Here is a 20,817-nt window from a genome sequence, read left to right as displayed (position 1 = left end):
AAAAAAATAAGAAAAAAATATAAATATTTTTTTATTATGATTATGAGTTGTTTATTTATTTCAATCTACTATAGTGTAATAAAAAGCAAATAAAATTAACAAATTGCCAAATAATTTTACTCAATTGAAAAATATTATTAGCATATAATCGACAATAACATACATGTATACACAGGTTTGAATATAAAAATTAAAATACACAAATCTGTTACAAAAAATACATTACTATGTTATACATTTCTTTCATATCATATTCATAGTATTATATCTTTGATAATATCACATCTTTAGTATGCTATTTTCACGTATATGTTTATAGAATTTTAAAAAAGGTACTTAACTTATCTTAAAACTTAACTTAAAATTTAATATTGCAAAACTTAACATTGCAAATGTTATAAATATTGCATAACTTTACATTGAAAATGAAATAAAAAAAATTATTGAATAAATACAGTTATTATAGATACTATAGATTAACTTATAGTTATAAAAATACAATGTACGGTAGAGCAAATCACATTTGGCAGAATGGTATTCACAGTCTTCAATTCTCTAGGAACTGGTCTCCAAAAAAATATTATATATTAAAATTTTATAATATGAAAACTAACATAACTTAAATGGCAATACTATTAATTATATTAAATAATTTGCTGTAATAGAGAGATCACACCTCCTATGCCTCCTATGCCTCCTATGCCTCCTTTCCATAATTTATAACGATATCATTATATAAGCTCCATATATCACAAAAGTTATTCGTTCAGATAAGTAGGCGACAGATTTTCCAAGATTGTTGTAAGTTTCTCGAAAACCCGTATTCGTTCACTATCATTAACAGCTTGTAGCAGCAGTATCTGCCAACTTTTGTATAGCATGTGCAATTTCAGTCATTGCAAGTGCACTCATTTTAGATGCCTCTGCTTGCACTTTGACAGATTCAGCATGCATCTGCAAACATTTCAATATATTTCATAAATTTTTACATAATTTGTTTTAAAAAAAATCACACATTTTACGCTAATTGAAAATTTTGTCTTACAAATTCAGCAACAGCCTGCTTCTGAGCAATTGATTGGAAGTGCTCCTTTGATGAATACAATGCTGACGGTGTAACTCGATTAGCTATAAAATTAAGAGATGTAAAACATATTTATAAATTTTATGTACTGTTATTAAAATTATAAATAAATGTCAAAAAATAAAAAAATTGAAAAAAATTATAATCTAAATAGATTTTAATGTTACCTCTATTTGAAGAAATGGGCAAATTAATATTTTGTGAAGAACTATTTGACTGTTTTGCTTTTGATGTTGGAAGATACGGGGTATTTCTATTTGTCTTAAGAGATGTAACAGTTTTTGAAGCCTTTCTTGATTCGTTATTAGCGAGGTTTTGATTGTTTTGGTTCTGAATGTGAGTATCAGAATTTTTAATTTCATTATGTCCTGATAAAAAATTGTTATCAAATGAATAATCATCATCGAGAATTAAGTCCTTGTCATTATTATTCAAGGAATTAGCTGCAAAAGAAAGAACAATTTCCAAATATTTCATATTTTAATATGTTAGTTCGAAAATAATCTGCATCAACAGTAATTATGTATTATATAGTTTAAAAAACAACTTAAGCAATTAGAAATCAAATAATTTAATAATTTTGAAATTTAATAATAATAAAATATTTAAAAAATATGACAATATGTTTTTATTCACTTAGTTATTACTTTATATACTCTCTCTCTTTAGTTATTATTATTTTACTGCACATATATTACGTATCATTATACAATTACTCATTATATAATTATTGTTAATTTTATTAGAATTTATTTATTGCTATTATAAAAAAAACCGAAAAAAATTTGTACAAATTTCATAGAACATATTAACATATTTTAAAAACAAAAATTAGGTTTCTTACCATTTACATATTGCGAGTCTTGAGAAATTTCGTGTGGAATATTTGTACAAACGCTTATCACTTGTGGAATTTCCGACAAAACTGAATTATTTCCATGTTCAAGTTCTTCCAGCAAATTCTATATACATAGACAAATAAGTATTATATATTTAAAAACAATTACTACTTTTATTAAATATAACATATTGCTGTATACATAACATGATTTTAAAAGTTTATAAAAATTACCTCCTCATCAGGGATACTATCTGCACAATATTTACTTCCTTCAACATATTCGGCTCCTATTATTCCAATTATACGTTGCTCAAATTCTGTCAATTCAGGTTGCGCGATAGCTTTATTCCCTGTTAATCTCTTCGCCTTTCGCAATTCTTTTACTTTTAGAGAAGTGCGACTTTTTAAGTCTCTCCAAACCTTAACCATATATGTAAATAAACCAACATATTAATACAGAACTTGTAAGATTTTGTATTTATACTAAATATATATGCATATAATTTTTCATACCACTTGCCATTGTTCAACTGTTTTTGTCGCTCCTTGAAAGGAATTCAATTCGTTTGCTAATTCTGTCCATTTTTCTTGAGCTTCTTCTTTTCCATGTAGAGCGTGAAACTTTCCTTCCGCAAGACCCTTGTTTAAATAAAAATAATCAACCATGTTTGTTAACTGTAACTGTGATGCTCTTGCAGTTCTTGTTTTTTTGCTGTAAAATAAAAATTAATTATGTTTTATTATATATATATATATATATATATTTCATATTATAATACATACTTACTTATATATGACTTGTGACATTTTCCAATTATTTTATAATTATTATTATTTCTAATGTGTTTAATTCTGTGACTAATTGTTTGACTGTCAAAATGTATTGAAAATCATAGACTAATTTTAATGAAGTCTATCCACAAGATCTAGTTTTGTGTATACGTGTTCTTAAATTCTCTCAAAAGTTACTAGATTTTAACTGCTTAAAGTCTGGCAACGTTGCGCATCTATCGAATTATTTCGATACATTTGTAACGATTTTTGCATCGATTACAATCGTTAAGGCCATGTTACAGAATCACCCACAATGATGGTCGTCGGTCGCGCAAGCGACAATTGTCGTCAGTTAACGATAACGATTTTTGTCGTTAAAGAGTTACAGAATCCCGGCACTGGCTAGTATATGCTCCCTCCTGTTTCTTTTTACTCAATGGTATTTACATATATGTAGTAAAATAATCAAATTTACTAAAGTATCCATGACTTCATTGGTCAACAACTTGCTTATTTTTAATTTTTACTACGTTATCTTAAGCTAGCGACACACGGTACGTTTTTGCTTACTGGATTGATGGCGAGCTAGTAAAATACTAGAAATGCACCATACAGCATACAGTGGCTGCGTTCCGTAAAGCACATATGCGCGCATGTATCTACAGTATACGTTATGTATACTATAGATACATGCGCGCATATGCTCTTTACGGAACGCAGCCAGTATTTTTAGTTCAGTCAGTTCAGCTAAAAAGAACAGACCTATAGATACTTAGAAATTTATTACTAAAAAAGATGGATGGAGTTAGGGATAGTTCGATGTACATGGTGACAGCATTGCAGTGGTGACGCGCTAACTTCGCCGCGTATTTCAAGTCTTTTCGTCATCGTTGCGGAGCATGGTGAGTATCGTTGTTGTATCGTAGCTTCGCGTTATCGTATTTTTTTGCATTATTTCTGCATTATGCGTAGTAATACGGGTCGGGAGTGCCGTAGAGTATCGTGCGTTTATTATGTTCTGATAATTAACGTGTGCGTGATCGTAAAATCCGCGAGTATTCCGCGAGTGTCGTGTAGAAGAAACGGTCGAGTAACAAAATGGCCGCTAAGAAGAGCGGGAAAAGAAAGTGAGTAAAATTTTGATACTTTTGCTTGTTAATCCCTTAATGCACAGATTTTCTATAATAAAGTGTCAAAAATAAATGTAATTTTTGGACCCTCATATAGTCTTCGCGAGTATCGAGGCCTGAATAAACTCGGGCTTGCGCAATTTTGCAAGTACAATTTACCCGAATTAACTCAGATTTGTGCGTTAAGAGGTTACTTGCGAGATATATTATTCATTTGACTCGACGATTGCACGCGATGATTGTATAGCATTTTGCATAATATAATGCATGTATTATAAAGTTGGAAATATATATTTAGAATATTTAATAATTGATTTTTGTTTGGTAGCACACATAATAAAAGGCTGATTCCCGATATTCATCGATTCTTTAACGGAGCTGATGCAGAGCAGTTTAAGACGGAATCCGCAGCGGGGGAAGCAAATTGCAATACTCTAGCTGGTAAGTACAATTATTCGTTTATCATTTAACTATATACATAATTGCGATAATACACACACAATTATAATTACCATTAAATTTCCATATTTTTTCCGTTTGTTTTTTACTATTTTTTCACTGTCTTTCTTTGCCATTTTTTTGCTACTTGGCATTTAACTATGTGAGCATATTAAAGTGAGAAGTCAAAAAAACAAAATATACTATGTTATGCTGTTAATTCAGTATTACAAAAATTATGCTTTTTTTGTCTTATGTTATTTATTAATATTAAAATTTGTAAAGTAGTAGGAAAGCAAGAGGGGAAGAAAAAATAAAAAAAAAAAAAAAAAATTAATTATAATGCTAATGACTTTTCTTTTGTATTAAGTAATTAATATAAAAACATTACCATCTTTCCTTATATCTTTTTTTAAGGAATACATTTATATATTTAAATTAAAATTCTATTATCTAAAAGTATAGAAGAATAAATTTGTGGATAATTAAAACATTTAGTTATAAAATAAAATAATATTACTAACATTTACTCACTTAAAATATATCTATAATATTCCTAATATTTTATTTATATGCAATGATAAATATTCTACTTTTTTATTTTAATATTTATTTATTTTTTATTAATTCTCTTTATAGAAAATAAAATATTAATTATTGATAAATAATGTTAAGATAAATAATTCGGGGTGTGTGTTTTGAAACTTGTTTTTATTAAAATTATAAAGTTATTTCTTTGGGTTATACTAAGGATCGAAGTAATAAGGTATGTCCTTTTGTTGTTCCAACAACCTGGTTAAAGCCTTTTCCATATTTTCTGGCAAATGGTCTAAGAGCATGCGTGGCATTACTGATAATTTTGTAAATTCTTCTGCCTGTGCCCATCGCATCTCATATTTTCTCTCTTTCATGAGTTGTTTTTTGCTAAAATGCAAAAATAATATACGTATAATTTATATTATTATCAAAATGCTACAATTTTTATTAGAATTATCTTATTTAAATTTTGTACTTTTAAGAATACAGGCTCACACTTTATATATACAAGATAATTATTTAAATAAGAACAACGCACCTTTTTCCTTTTGTTTTTTCAAGCTTACATCTTGCGATATGAAGTATACGACCAGCGTTAAACAGTTTTACTTGCGAATATCTTCTTTTTGTTATATCGCGCTCTATTTTTTTATCGTCCTGCAAAAAGATGAAACTTGTATTGAACGTCATTATTGAAATTCCTACAATTTTATAAGCGCAACAATTTTTTCTTACCGTGTTGCTGGGCTTAGTAAACAAAGGCGATTGACCGGAATTTCCGTTAACTAAATTATAATTAGTCCACGTTTTAGTTAAATCTCGTTCAGGAACTCCAAACAAAGCGTATCCAAATCCGTTCAAAATCACTCTGTACTAAAAATATAAGAATACTTATCAAAGCAGTTCGATTTATACATAATTATTTCTGGCAATCATAATTTTTTTTCTGAAAAATACCTTAGGCAATCGGCAGGCTTGCAGATTTGTTAATAACGACGTCCTTAAATTTTCTATACTATCCACACTGAGCCTCATTACAAGATCATCCCCAAGTCCTATGGTTAGCACGAATTCTTCTGTGACTCTGGCAGCTTCTCTACTGAGTAGTCCAGCTTTTTGGATAATTAAAAAAATTATAAATTAGTTTAATATATTTGTGAAAAAATTAATAACTGGCGGTAATCAATTCTTTCTACTGATAAAATTATGATGATCATTGAAATAAACTTAACGTTAATCATATACGCATGCAATTACCGGGCGTAGCAAACGCGTAGACTCTCACGTTCGGATAACGAGGACGTATCAATAATCCTAGTAGTATGGCTAAACCAGCTCCCAGACTATGGCCTGCGAATACGAGTTATTTTATTACACAATTTACAATTACGTCTCAATGATAATTCACGATGAAAGTAGATTACTCACCTGTAATCGTTAGATGATAATTAGGATATGTAGCGAACGCTTTTTCTAGGACTTTATAATTCTCCAATCGCTTTAAGATTACTTTCACGCCTATTATCATGCCTTTGTGTGCCTGTAAAAATTATTTCAGTTCACAATTAATAAGATCGATCAAATTTACGCAAAGAAAATAAAACGATTACTAACCGTGCTGCCCGGAGGAACGCCGGAACATTCGAATAAATCGGATGCAGCCGCGAAGTCAGTGATCAAGTCCCGTAAAGATAATGACCCTCGTATAACCACGACGATACTACCAGTTTTATGATCGGCAATTACGCAGAACGGTATCTGCAAGATTTTCAAGAGTAATACATAGACATCGGATAAGTGTGGAAGAAGCGTGTGATTTAGAAGCGATATACCTACTTCGCATAAGTGATTCTTGAAGGAAGCAAACAGAATATCCTCCTCGGATAGCTGCGACAAATATTTAACACCGGACAGATAACAGAGGCAACAATTGTCGCCCAGAATAATGTTACGTTTTCGCCTAAAAAAATATAAATATTTAATTATCTCATTTATAAAGTAATATGCAAAGATTATGTGATATGACATGTACGGTTTTATTTTTCTCACCGAAAACAAGCACAGCACGTCATGCCGCGTATTAAACGAAAACATCCAGTGCACATATGCTGATATATTACAAAAAGCCAGCCGTAGGAAGCGATCGACAGTCGTAAAAAATGATGGGCAGCTTCCAAGGACATCCAGGTAGGCGTCCCGGCAAAAATTGTATCGGCGTCTATAAAATACAAATAGCAAATTTCACAATCCATTGCAAACATTTACATTTGAAACATGCATTTACATATCTTTTATATACGTGGCGTACCTGCAGTATATTTTGAACGCCCGATTAGATTCAAGCTTCGCAATTCGTGAGTTTCTTGTTTTTGTCGGACTCGCAGTAGAATGCATCCTGCCATTACATCCGAAGGAACCAAGTCCGTACCTCGGAATAACGCGGTTAAAAGACCTGCAAAGATAGATATTGTGTCACTACTATTACAGAGGAGTCATATTAAAGAGTAAACAAGCTGCTCTCTCTCTTTACATCATATTGCATTGTACACACCAGTGATACAAAGCGCCGAGAATAACAGAATCTCGAGTTTTAGTTTTTTCAGAAAAAACTTCGACTGGTTATTGCAATTTTTTAATATACAACGTTAAATATTGTTATACGTAATTGCTTACCAAAATGTTTAACGTTGCATCGCAAATTAAAATTTATTCTCTCTGGCATGTCGAAATAATCACGAATATTACGAAGCGATCGCGTAATCGCTGTTCTCGAGCTGCAAGAAAGAAATAGAGAGAGAGAGAGCAACACACGTCGAGAAGAAAGTCCCACCGACGTGAAAACCGGAACAGTGATTAATGATTTGATTTATCGACGGGCATCCCCGGTGGGTTTGGTTCTCGATCGTAAACGATCACCCGCGTTCCAATTTTTATATGCGGCAGGACCTTCTCTCATAGGTCAGCCGTACCTATGTCTCACCAGCAACATGTTGAAAAGTCTCGCTCGCGCTCTCGTCTTTGCGCATCCACCACAGAAACTTGAATCTCCGCAGCCAGATGCGCGAGACCTTGCCATGTTCCACGGAATTCTCCAGATGCTTCTTTTCTAAGGAACCGATCGGGTCGAACACTAAAGCGAGGCCAAAGATGCTGAGACCGATTAAGATCCAATCGAAGAACACTAAAGCTTTCACAACGGTGATGGAGTAGTGCTCGTGGTTACATTCCACGCTCTGCCCGAAAATCCACATTGTGCCCAAAATGTTCCATCCGACCTCTGGCAGCAGCATTAATATTCTGATTACAATCAAAAGGGGAAATTTTAGTCTTTGTGACTAAATATACTTGCAATAATTAGATGAGATAGATAATATTGAAATATAAAAATAGGTAAATATAGTGAAAATATAATCAAAATTGACGTTGGTTAACATTTATCGATATGATAATATAAATTCGGTGATTGTTGAGATGTGATATCGCAATACGGATGTACAGAGAAGATATATGAGATTTCCTGTTATTCGTAACACTTCTATACGTATATACATACGTATATCCATGTGTGAATACATCTCGTGCACAGCATTATAGTTACTTTACAAGAAAATTGCTACTTTGCATAAAGCAAAAAAATCATATATATTTAGTTGGTTTTTTTTTTTAGTGTAATCTATTTTCTTATATATGCAGGATGTAAATTTTTTTGTACTTTTGTGCAATTATCGAACTTGTAATTTACTTATACATTACAATCTTTATGTCATTATTGAGTGAAAATATAGAAATTCAGACAAATTAGGAAAGAAGAGAAAATCAATAAGAAAATTATATTATTTAAGTAATTTTCAATCTTTGCTTTAATAGAATTTAAATTTAAGATTTAATTATTTACATATATATAATAAAAAATTGGAAAGTTGCAATAAATTATGATCTTTTTAATTTTTTAAAGAAAAATTGACCGAACATTTATCGTTATTAAAAAAATAATATGATAAAAGTATGAAGCTCTTCAAAAGAACACTTTGCGAAAATTATTGGTCTAGAAAGCTGACGCGACGCTGGTTTACTTTTATTGCTTACTTGAACATCAAGAGCGGTTCGACGTAACGTCGGGCATGCGTGTCCATGATGGCCCCCCTCGCGCTATGCCTAATGATGATTAGTATCAAAAGCGTAACGATACCAAGCATGACCGCTTCGCCGAGAAGATAAGCACGCACTAATTCACCTCCCAACCGACAATTCCACGTATTTTCGTAATACCTTGCGCAGGCGATCCCTATAAGAATCAACCTGTAAAACACATAGCCGATTACGAGAAACAAACTAGCAATTATTCGAACGGTTGTGGTTGAACAGCTTGTGCAAAAACTTGATATCGAAGATGAGCTCTCAATACCATAAAATCAAATCTTGAAAATTTTTAATTTATTTAAGATTATTGTGTCTTAAAAGTTGACTTCTGACAGAATAATTTTAAAATGTATAGCTCGTGCATCAAATAGTAACTTTTACGACTAATATAATGTTCGATTACTTATATGATATGACTACGACTAACGTAATAAGATAATTTCAACTGTTTAAAAATAATAATTACTGATTATTCATGACACTCACCATATGACACGTATAAATAATTCGAACAAGCCGGGATACACGAGATCGTCGGTTGCCGCCAACCATTTTCGTCCGAAAAGCTTCAACGCAGGCATCTCCCTGTGTAAAAAATATTCTTGTAAACGCTGTACCTTTCTCAGAATATTTATTTTATTAGCTAAGACATTTGTCTTTAATTTTATTTTAATAACTACTTTATTAACTAAGAAAAAAATTACAATATAATATAGTATATCATGTTTATAAAATATTTATTTCAAATTAATAGAAGTTAAAAATAAATTATAGGCGTTTTTAATAGTTTATTTATATTTTATCTAAAAAGTCGAAATTACCTCTTTATAGATTCATATCTATAGATATTTAATTAGATTTTTATATCTAGATGTTCGTCTATGTACAGATTTTTATATTTAAATCTTTATGACACAACGAGATACAACTAATCGACTTGGTCACGTTCGTAAAGGTCTTGCGAGGGACGCGAAACACGCACCGCGGAAAGTTTACTCAACGACGCACTCTTATGCGTTTCGCAATATTACAGAACAAAGTAGACGTGGCTTTCTATGATCATAAATATCCAAGATTCGGGCGAACACACACGCGAATATCAACTTGATCACGAACCGCCGTTCCGGAGAAAGCGTCGGGAGAAAGTGCGTGTGTCCATCTCACATCTAAAATCGTATTGACACAGCCTTCTAACGTACTTAAATGGACCCTGAACTCGGCGATTTTAATCGCTGTAAGCTAAGAGCGCACAGCTGATCATACTAGTAGCGTAGATTATATTCATAAGCAATCCGGATAGGTTATAAACGACACGAGTATTGCTCATTGTATACAATTTGTTCGTAATAATACATGTTGTGCTGTATCATTTTTATTAACTGAAACATATGTTTGTGTGACTTCTAGTCTTTTTATGAAAAAGAAATTTTAAGTTCTAAAAAGAAAATATCAAAATTATCGAACATACTTTTTACTTATCGATATTTTTTAATCTAACCCGCACTTAAATCTTTTTTAGTGTCGTCTGTGTCTCTTAGCTTCTTATATCTTTTTTATTTTTTATGACACTCTTAGATTTGTGCACGAATTAGCGCCCCTTAACTAGTTGCGTAAATGACTTTCAAGTGTTTAAATCACGGGAAAGCACACGGTTTACACCATAATACATGTACTTTTTGAATGCGTCAATTAGTTGTAAATACGATTGTCCAACTGCTTTCTTTTACAAAGAGCGAGATAACAAGAACGCGGAAATGATAATTATGGCATATTATCATGGGATCGTGGAGAAAAGAAAGTTAATATAATAATTTCGTCGCTATTAACGAGAGATAAAAACAGATGACTTACTTTTATATTTATCGGTATCAAGGATACAAATTGTTATTCATCATTAAATCTCAAACGATATTATAGGTTTAAATAATTAATAATTTAATAAATTAGATACGAGGAAACTGTCTGTAATACGTTCTTGGACTATTTTTACGTTTAAAAATTATTTCTTGAAAGATTATGAGTTGAATTTAGAACAAAATATTACAATGCTAGTTGCTCTAACAGCAATTAACATTTTCTTGAAACATGCTTTGCTATTATCTTGCATAAAAACATCATGTAAAAAACTCATTTAAATATACGTCATCATATTTCAAAAAAAAAAAAAAAAAAAAAAAAAGATGACTAATGGCAAAGACGACAATAAGAACCAGAGACGCGTTTGTCAAAGTGCAAGAATTCTTAATTATTATCAATTAATGTGCAAAAATGTTTCAATCACAATTTCGAACGAAGGAACTTTTTTCTATTTTATCAAACTGAAAAAAGCTTGTGTGTATGAAATTGCGGTCGAAAGGTTTTTATACATTAATTAACAATAATTCTTGTGCTTTATAATTTCTATGCTTTTGATTTTTATTGCCTTCTCTACTATTGTTTGTCTTTGAAGAATCACACTTTATACTAATGGAAAAAGAATATAATTTAAAAAGTGGAAAAGAACGAGAAATGAACGCAATTCGCGAGGAGGTAACTCTGATATTGTTTAATATTGATATAATTTAGCAAGAAGTTAAACGAATAGATAAAAATAAGATTTAAAATGTATAAGATATAATTATGTGCGTGTACTAAATTCGCGATGTTAGTAGGTCAAATTACGCAAAATGCATACATTCCGCGACTCGAAACGCGTGCATTCGCATTGCGTCATCGCAAATTTTGACGCAACAAATTGGAAAACGTTTGTTAAACATTTGTGCTTAATCCATTGTTAGCGTCTTCGGTGTCATACTACGAAAATTAAGTATTTAATCTCGCAAATATCTTGGACCGTGTGAACATAGTTAATTAACATTAGCAAATATTTCTGCATATTTAACTATATATCTCGTAAGGATTGAAATTCATATACTGAACTCATGTTTCATACCATATACATATACATACGCACAAAAGTAATCTTACGTATGTTTACATTTGTATTATATTACAATGTAAATTATGATATATCTTTTTATATATCGTTTGAAGAAAACATCAAATTCCCGATGGTAACTTTCATAATTTTAACTTTCATAATGGTAATTATACAGATACGAAGTTCTATCATTATTGCTGCACACGCGAATGTTTTTCATTAATTAGAAATACCAACAAAACCAATGTAGTATAAATTATTCATATATTTTATAATTAAATTGAAACATTTTATCTTGTCTAGCATTCTATTCTTTGCAATAAATATTATTGCATGTATTGCAGCAAATAATTAACAATAATATTAAATTAAATAATTATCTGAAAACAGCCAACTCTGGCGATGAAAACGAACTAGCTTATTAACATTTTATAATACATGGTATTGACTTACTACACTTGTTAACACTGTCGAGCTGCTAATGAAGATGCATCACGCTTTTTTATTCACGGTTATTACACGAATTGATATTCAGCGAATCCGAACGCGCGTTGCACACGCGTTAAAATCTCCCCTCAATCGACGTGCCGCAAAGACACACCACTTTTCACACCACGCACTCCACCTCCTCCGCACTTCTGTCTTCGGAATTCACTGTCCGAAGAACCAACGAATTTGATCGGAATTTTCTCCTAATCACTGTCACCAGGCCTGCACCTTTCTTCGATATGCGCGCGTTGCAAGCCGCGATGAAACTGGTACGTTTCCTGAGCTCAGGTTCCCGTTAAACGCACCGCGCGCCGGAAACCGATCTTCTCGAAATCACGCGAGTCAATGTCGCTTGGATTCTCCTGCGTTCGTCCGCCGCTGTTGTCAACCGCGAAACGACAGGTCCCCGCGATGCAGCAATCGCTTTGATTTGATCAAACGTTCATCGCACACTTTGGTTTTAATATCGAAATCGTATTTTATCGCACTAGTATAGCGATATGTATATCGTCGGCGGTAAGCGCGTCCCTCAGCAACCGGTACCAGCTGGCCTTTAGACATTCGCGTGAATCACGATAATGAATTGCGATAGCGACCGCGATCGCGATGTTAACACAACGAGGAGGAGGCTTCAGTCTGATCGACACTTCACAACCTTTGCCATATCGTATGACTGGTCAACACAATCGTGGACTGCACACGATGTACCGCGCTACAACTCGTTCACCTTGCAACACGCGACACCCCGCGCGAGCGACCGAATCTTACGATCTGGTTGGCCACGACCGGTCCAGTACCACTGCAGAGACTACGAGAACTTTCCCTCCGTTCGTCCGGTTATCGTGCCGCGTTCTGACCGCGAGAAGGAAAAATGCAGCGAAAAAGGAGAAGAGGAAGGAACAGGCTGCTCCTGGATAAAGGAGAGGGATAAACAGTTGCCGGTCGAGCCGAGTCAAGCCGAGCCGAGATGGTGGGAGCGACGAATAAACGCAGCTGTGTGCCTGGCTATTCCTCTCGCGAGAATAGGAAATGCGGCGACTGTCGATATCCGGTGATGAATCTAGAAAGGAAAGCTAGCCAAGAAGTGGGACTACGCGATGCTCAATTAACTATTAAGAATATAGTTTATTTATTTAATATGTAAAACAAGTTTAAATCCGTCGATAGTTTAAATCCGTCGCACAATTTTGATATTTAACATCCGTATTCTTGAAGCTGTCGAATAAGTCAAATCTGATTTATATTTTATCAGCGTATTATTAGCATTTTATTAACATTTTTACATGTGATAATTTTATTGTCTTTTATAAAATTTTAATCAAGTAACGCGGTATATTTTTGTAAAAAACTTTCGAAGGAATTTCTCTATGATTCTGCTTATAACTGTAAATATAAATCATAAATATGAATTGAAAGAGAAGAGTTTAATCCCGTTATATTATTTATTGCTCGAACATAGTGGTATCGGCCGTTTTCTGCAGGTTGAAACTTATCTTGCAACCGCATTGCCACCACATTACAGTGGAGATATACGTTTATAATCGCGCGTATTGCACATATCGGACATGCATCAACTTCTTAATTGTGCAATTACAATTTGCGCTGTAGGTTCATACGTCATGAAGCGGATCAAATACGCAGAATAAATTTCGCAGTGGCGATTCAGTGAGTTCAGCGAAAAATAACAGCACGTTTACAATGTATTACATTGTGTTGCAATTACGAAAAGATACTCGAGATAGAAACTGAGCCGAAACTGTAACAAAATACTAAAATTGTAAATAATGATAATTAGCAAATACGCGCGTGTGTCTAAATCCGCTTTTACAAAGAATAGTAAAAAAAGAAATGATACATTTTTTTTCTTTTATATTTATATTATATATAAAAATGTTTGATATAAAATTCTTGTACATTTTATGTTTTTAGTGTTCAGGCAGTTGTAAAGACAAGGGTATGTAGTAATAAATGGCATGTCGAGAGAATAAACATTGAAAGAATGACTAACGTATGTTTGGATACGTCATCATGATTTCACGGACAATTAAATCCATACCAGACAAAGGACGTGCTCAACAGAACAAAATAATGGTCGTAATCTGTATCACGCGTGATACAGATTTTCTTCCTTCTTCAAGAAAAATGCATCCGTTTACTGACTCGAGAATTAAGCATCCTTTTGCATTTGTGCATCCGACTCGATGTAATTTCTTCCGATACAGGATGTAATTTCTTTTTCTTCCTCTTGTAAACCGCGGCCGCAGCCAATGCGAGTTCGTAGAACGACGTCGTAATCAACGTTGCTCATGCGGGAAAATCGCATCATTATCTTTCCGAGATCATACGCCGACTTGTTGTCGACATAGTAGCGATTAAAATAGTTGAAAAAGAAAAGTGTAAGAATGATTGCCATTCGCAATCATTTCTAAAAACTTAGCACATGACAAAAAACCGGTTAATCTTGTTTCGTTAATTTAATATGTAAACTAATTTTCTTATAATGCATCTTTCTAGTTTTTTACAGAGAATTTTTTTTTTTATTGCTACAAGTGATGGTGAAGTGATCACCAATGATATGTGTTATTATGTAATCATTTTTCTATTTGTATCTCCTAAAAAACTACTTACTGCGATATTTGTTTTTATCTTTTGTATAATGTTTTGTTATAAATTTGAATATAATCCGTTGAATTTATATACAAATTTTAAATATGTATATGGTGATAATGTTTGATCCACAGTAATAGTACAAATAATTTTTAATCCACAGTATGAAATAAAAGATATTAGATCATCATTTTTATATTTGTAGAGTTTTCAAATAATTTTGAAGAGATATAAAAGAAAAAATATGCAGTAGTACTCATCTAATATGTTTTTCTCATAAAAGAATGAAAAAATCTTTACAATCAGATTTTAAATTTTAATGAAAGCAAATTAAAGGCAATTTATAATTTCAAAGTGTTGAAAATAAAGTCAATTTAACATTCTAGATGTTAATTTTTATGAAATTTCTACTTTTTTCGAAATATATCGACCTATGCTAATATAGGAATATCTTGCTTTGTCCGTGATAGTATTTTTCTGAAATCCTGGAATCTTATTAGTATGTTTTATTAATTTAACAATTTTTTTATTTTTATTTAAAAAGAAGGTTAAATGAAGGTGAACATATGACCTTTCCAGAAAAAAAACCGGTGCGTATAAATTTTATAATTTATACACACTTTTTGTGTGATTTACATAATAACGTAAGTTTTAATATTACTTGTTACATGAATATGAAATTTATACCATGAATTCTTGTTATTACATCGTATTTTATTTTAAAATTATAGAAATTTATAAACAGTATAAGAAAATTGTTAAATTGAAGCAAAAGTATGATTCAGTTTCGTAAAAATTAAAAAAAAACTTGAAAATTTTGATGCTGCAAGATTGATGCTGTAATATCTGCATAATGTCAAAATGTAGTGCAATGCAAAATATAACGATACAACAGGTTTGCCTTGCCGATCGCGTTATAATAATAACAGAAGGGCAACTAGTACATTTGCCGAATGAGTGGAACATGAACAGATCGGACGAGCATTTTAACTCGTTTCGCTACACACGCGTTTATAGAGACGTGTACTTTCACTTGCGCACCGAAATCACGACGAGCCTCCTCGATTCTGTGTTGCGCATACGTGTGCATAAAAGTGCATAAGCGCGCGAGCGGCGCATAATTGCCGACGCGATCGATTGCAGCATCAGCAAATCCGGCGTATCATTAATTAGCTGATCGCGAATTCTCAATTTGTTCTTATTCGGTTGTCAAATTGCAAATGAAAATTTGTTAGAAGAATACTAATTGTAATGTTCAAACGCTGATAAATGAGCATCAAATGTCCGACTTATATAAGAACAGATATTTTTTACCGGACTATTTGTTTGTATCGAATGCATCCTGTGATTAACACAGATATCAGGAGACGCGGTAGTGTCTCCGGCCAAGAGTTCAAATCTTTCTATATAGAAAAATATTAATATTTTTCATGTATATATACATCAAGTGATAACGGGATACTGTAATGTCTTTGGATAATACGGATCTTATTTTTTATTATATATAAAAAATATGTATAATATTTATATATATATATATAAAATGTTTATTCTATAAACTAGAAAAATACACATATATAATGATTATAATATGTTAATTAAACTTCAGTTCTTCCTTGTCAATTAATTCACAAGTCTTTTTTTTTGCAATTAATAAGTTCAGACGCGGCTAGATAGTTTGTACCTTAGCGTTATCAGCCTGCGTTAATTTCTAAGTTTAAATTATCTGACTCATAGATTCCTTCGAACACACAGTCTTTCGCTTCCTTTCTTTTTTTCTCTATACTCTTTTCTCTTATCTCCGACTCTAACTTTGTTCTGTTTCTTTGGTTCTCTTGTTTACTGGCTTTCCTTACTCTCTATTGGGTTTATTTGACGGGTTTTATCTGACGGGTTTTCGTCAATCTGGGAGTTTATCTCATTAATTACTCTATCTATCTTATCTAATTTCTCCGCTATCTATTTAGCCCACTTTCCGATATTTTTATAATGCATCCTTCAGATAACATATTATATTACTCTGAAAAGAAACACTAAAGTAATTTTCTCGGTTACCTGTTCGTATAATTTCTTGCTAATATTGCAATGCTTATAACATCGAATTATTAATTTATGCAGTAACAATTATTTATTTTGCAATATTATAATGCATTATTATCAATAATTGTGCATTTTGCAATATTTGAATATAATTACACATATGAGATACTTCAGTGCGATATATAATTATGATAAACCGCATTTTTGCTCTATTAATTAAGATATTAATCTGTTCTTGATGACAATATAATTAGATATTATATTTTGAAATAATCCGCTATGATGAATATGTCTTTTTATTTTCAGCAACAAGTATGATTGCATTTTCGCGTGCTTTTTTCGGAATCAGACCTCCCTGAATATCATCAATGGAAATCAAATAGAAGTTGAAATCAAGTGAAACAATTGGAGTGATAGCTGTATTATTGGTAAGTAAAATTATTATATCTGCATGACACTTTGTTATTTATTTTGCAATAATCGTATTTACTGTGCTTGAGACTAGTTTTATGGCATAACATATTAAGTTTTTAATATAAATATATTAACATAATAAAATATATTTAATATATAAAAAGATGAATAAACTTATGTGTGTGTATAATGAATTTCATTTGACATACCAAAATATAAATTTACAAATGCAAACATATTTTATTTGCAAATATATAAAATTTATTTATTTATTTATTTTTATCATTGTTGTTGATCAAAAATGTTAATGATCGTCTATCCAATTCATTGAATTTTGTTGCAAAATATAAATTTACACAATAATATATTTAACATTTGCTAAGATATGATGAACAGAACAGCGAAATTGTAGTACATATAATTAGTAATATATAAAAAAGTATATATTTAAATTATAACATCACTCAAAATAATTAATGTTTTAAAAACAATTATTCCACAGATCGCATTTTTTATTTATCTTCTAAACGTACAGATATTTAGTAAATAAATTATGTTTATTGAAAAAAATTAATTTTTATATAATTATTTGGAATATAATTTCAAATATTTAATATATTCGAAATATTTAATTATTATAAGTAGTAAACTTTGTGGATATTTTATCAGTATTTCAAATATCTCAGATATTTTATATACTTAGATATACATCATTACATAAAGATCAAAATGGAATTAAATAATTAATATATTCTGCAAATGACACATAAATAGTGATCGATATATTATTCACCTTACGATTGCACCGACGATATCTCCTGGGCCTCTTTGTCTTCTCAATGATCTTTAATGATCTCCTCGATAATCGTTCTTTCATACATTTCTTTCATACTCATTTGCAAAAACATGGTTAATTATTATTACGCAACATTTTACACGATACTTTTGAATTTTATCGTGACAATTGTACGATTTTTGCACATTTTCAACGCGTACTTTGTCCTATCGCTACTAAGGAATATTCGAGAAACATAATTTTACGAAGTTATGAGAATAGAATATATATTATCTTGTGGTATGTAAGGTATGTGTGTAAAGGTAGTTTAAGTATTACGCACGTATGTTGTGCCGACTCGCGCGGTGCTCAGCGTGTTTGTTTTTGTTTTTTCGTGACCCTCATGACGCGATATACGCGCGCTCTTGTTTGTCTTCTATCACCTTGCTATTATTCGCACGGCGATATTCGAAGGAGTAAGACGTGACAGAAATAGCTCCGTATCGTACCATTTACCTCTCGTATCATAATCGCTATACGTATTATTTCTTAATAATAATTGCCAATTAATCGTTATGAGTAGGATATACTCACCTTGATTCACGCGACTAACGTGATTTTACGTACTAAATTCGGCGGATATTATCTTCAATTTTAGATGTAATTATTCACGTTCATACAATATAATATATAATAGTAACACGCTATGAATGCGGCAAACGCGAACATGTACTATTTTTCATATGCAAGAAGCGCAGAATGTATACCGAAGTAGTTTAGACGTAATACAGCCGCGGCAAATAATGCGTACTTTTCGATTTGTCTTTGCTGCCGTTATCTACTCTTACGCCGTGAATATCGAATGTCGAACCGTGCAATCGCGTTTTGTGAGTTACTGCTTTGTCAAGATAGAGCAAAGTGCGCGTCGAAAATATCGTGTAACACGCAATTGTAATTCAATTGGCAATAAAATTCACATCAGTTGCATTGCATAAAGATTTGCGCGAATAATTAACATTTCCGCGAGTGAGTGCCATGAAAGAACAGATACGGACCATTGAGAGGAGGAGGAGGCCCAGGGGGCATCAAACGCCGGCGGAGCAACCGTATGGTAAATAAAAAAAAATTTTATCACTTAATTATTATTTATTTAGAAAATATATTAATAGTTTAGCTTTTGTAATAGAATTTTGCACTTTTGTATGATATAATGTATTAAAATATTTAAGAAAGAGATACTTTATATATATATATATAACTATTCGTTAAAATATTCGCAATATTTATGAATTATAATAATTAAATTATTTGAAAATATTTAATATTTCTAATTATTTCACATAATTATGTGAACATTAATAGTTTTACAAACATTAATTCTTCTATTAAATATCTATATGTTTAGAAAACAAATAAAAAATTGATGTATACAATAATTGTTTTGGAAATATTATTTTGAGCGTTGTTATAATTTGGATTTACTTTTTTACATGTTACAGATCAACGCATATTCTACAACTCCGCTGTTGCGCATCGTATGCTGGTAAGTGTTAAAGTATCTTTAATGTAATCTTGCAAGATAATGAATTTATGAAAATTGAATTCTTTATATTGCGAGTAAAAAATATTGTAACATTCTGTTTAAGAACTTGCGAGAATATTATAAATACATTTCATAAATTTATTGTCTCAAAGTAGTTGAGTTAGAACAGATTAGACTAATACAATATTTAACTTTGTAACACGTACGATTATTTATCGTTTCATTGGTTACATAATGATGCACATACTTAATATTATATATTGTAAGTATTGTAAACGATTTAGCACTCTAGTAAAATGCAGACAAAAATATAAAGAATAAGTAGAATATAAAATTTTTAAGCTTTTTATGCTAATCATATCTTACAGATAACAAAAAACTTATGTATTGCACATATTTTTGTATAAAATAAAAACAAATGAATATTCATAAAACAGAATAGGAAATAATTGTTAATTTGTTAAGTGCATTTAAAAAAAATTTTTTTTCTTCAAATATTTTTCAAATTATTTACGGTAACTCTTTAATTTTATTGCTATATTTTTCCAAATTAAACTATATTATATAAACTGATAAGGAGCAATTCTCAGAGAATTTTTCAAAATACATTGCAATGTAACACAAAGAGAGATAACAAATATTTTACAAACATATTTCAACTAATTTATATGGTGGGAAAACGCGTATGCAGTCAATGATTATTAAGCGTATTTCTTTTTTAAATGCGCTAATTTTATTCTAATCTTTTCTAATTCATTCTTTTTTATTGATGAAAAAAATATCTGCATCTATTTTGGAATTGTGGAATATTTTTTGTATTATTTTATACAATTAAATCTGTACATGTGAGATATCTTTCCAATTCACAATTTATAAATGGAGTATCATATGTTATTGTTAAAAAATATGGCCATACAGTTCCTATTTTTCAAGATAGATTTAGGTAGCAAATACCGACAGAGATCGGTAAGCATTCCATGAAAAATACCTGAGAACGGAATGTTCGCTCTCTCAGATTTCTCTCTGGTAATATCACGAGAGAAACCTTTTCAGCATTGCTCAGTCGTTCTCTTGCACGTCAGATG

At 31.3% G+C, this 20,817-nt stretch overlaps 3 protein-coding genes across 8 annotated transcripts in view; 1 reads left to right on the top strand and 2 right to left on the bottom strand.

Moving 5' to 3' along the window:
* Positions 1-114: 114 nt before the first annotated feature.
* Positions 115-3,105, bottom strand: LOC136998243 (uncharacterized). Of its 3 annotated transcripts, XR_010888857.1 has the most exons (8): positions 2,713-3,105; positions 2,439-2,637; positions 2,157-2,345; positions 1,929-2,046; positions 1,252-1,527; positions 1,046-1,128; positions 677-954; positions 115-562 (listed from the first exon to the last, which is right to left on the bottom strand). XR_010888857.1 is itself a non-coding variant. In XM_067350805.1 (7 exons), exons 1-7 carry the CDS (start codon positions 2,730-2,732, stop codon positions 838-840), a joined length of 1,002 nt encoding a protein of 333 aa, XP_067206906.1. In that variant the 5' UTR covers positions 2,733-3,105; the 3' UTR covers positions 115-837. The 3 variants fall into 3 exon arrangements, 2 of the variants coding, with proteins under 2 accessions (XP_067206906.1, XP_067206907.1); XM_067350805.1 differs by having other exon boundaries at positions 115-954; XM_067350806.1 differs by having other exon boundaries at positions 115-954; positions 2,709-3,102.
* A 22-nt stretch (positions 3,106-3,127) lies between these two features.
* The window catches only part of lov (jim lovell), a 149,936-nt gene continuing 132,246 nt past the window's right edge, over positions 3,128-20,817 (top strand). For 2 of the 4 annotated variants that reach the window (XM_012364563.2, XM_012364562.2), the window contains exons 1-2: positions 17,807-19,300; positions 19,689-19,732. The gene's annotated coding sequence lies outside the window, so the exon portion shown is untranslated. Of the gene's footprint in view, positions 4,271-17,306; positions 17,429-17,806; positions 19,301-19,688; positions 19,733-20,817 lie in introns of those variants that run through there. The other 2 variants (XM_012364560.2, XM_067350753.1) reach the window with 2 other exon arrangements.
* Positions 4,960-13,213, bottom strand: LOC105670833 (diacylglycerol lipase-beta-like). The gene is made up of 14 exons (XM_012364568.2): positions 12,318-13,213; positions 9,431-9,529; positions 8,891-9,103; positions 7,785-8,101; positions 7,113-7,256; positions 6,854-7,022; positions 6,641-6,764; positions 6,419-6,562; positions 6,233-6,344; positions 6,062-6,154; positions 5,762-5,916; positions 5,540-5,677; positions 5,343-5,461; positions 4,960-5,191 (listed from the first exon to the last, which is right to left on the bottom strand). Exons 2-14 carry the CDS (start codon positions 9,523-9,525, stop codon positions 5,014-5,016), a joined length of 2,001 nt encoding a protein of 666 aa, XP_012219991.1. The 5' UTR covers positions 9,526-9,529; positions 12,318-13,213; the 3' UTR covers positions 4,960-5,013.

Source organism: Linepithema humile, chromosome 2 (assembly GCF_040581485.1).
Source record: "Linepithema humile isolate Giens D197 chromosome 2, Lhum_UNIL_v1.0, whole genome shotgun sequence".
Lineage (NCBI taxonomy): Eukaryota > Metazoa > Arthropoda > Insecta > Hymenoptera > Formicidae > Linepithema > Linepithema humile.
This window is presented reverse-complemented; position numbering and strand designations above follow the sequence as displayed.

Excerpts from the sequence above, each read along its gene's own strand:
- LOC105670833 (XM_012364568.2), bottom strand. The coding sequence starts at position 9,525 with ATGCCTGCGTTGAAGCTTTTCGGACGAAAATGGTTGGCGGCAACCGAC. Across the intron at positions 6,155-6,232 it reads TTATCATCTAACGATTACAG|GCCATAGTCTGGGAGCTGGT; the intron begins GTGAGTAATCTA and ends TCGTATTCGCAG. Across the intron at positions 5,678-5,761 it reads AAGCCTGCCGATTGCCTAAG|TACAGAGTGATTTTGAACGG; the intron begins GTATTTTTCAGA and ends TTATATTTTTAG.
- LOC136998243 (XM_067350805.1), bottom strand. The coding sequence starts at position 2,732 with ATGTCACAAGTCATATATAA. Across the intron at positions 2,638-2,712 it reads ATGTCACAAGTCATATATAA|CAAAAAAACAAGAACTGCAA; the intron begins GTAAGTATGTAT and ends TTTATTTTACAG. Across the intron at positions 1,528-1,928 it reads AGACTCGCAATATGTAAATG|CTAATTCCTTGAATAATAAT; the intron begins GTAAGAAACCTA and ends TTTCTTTTGCAG.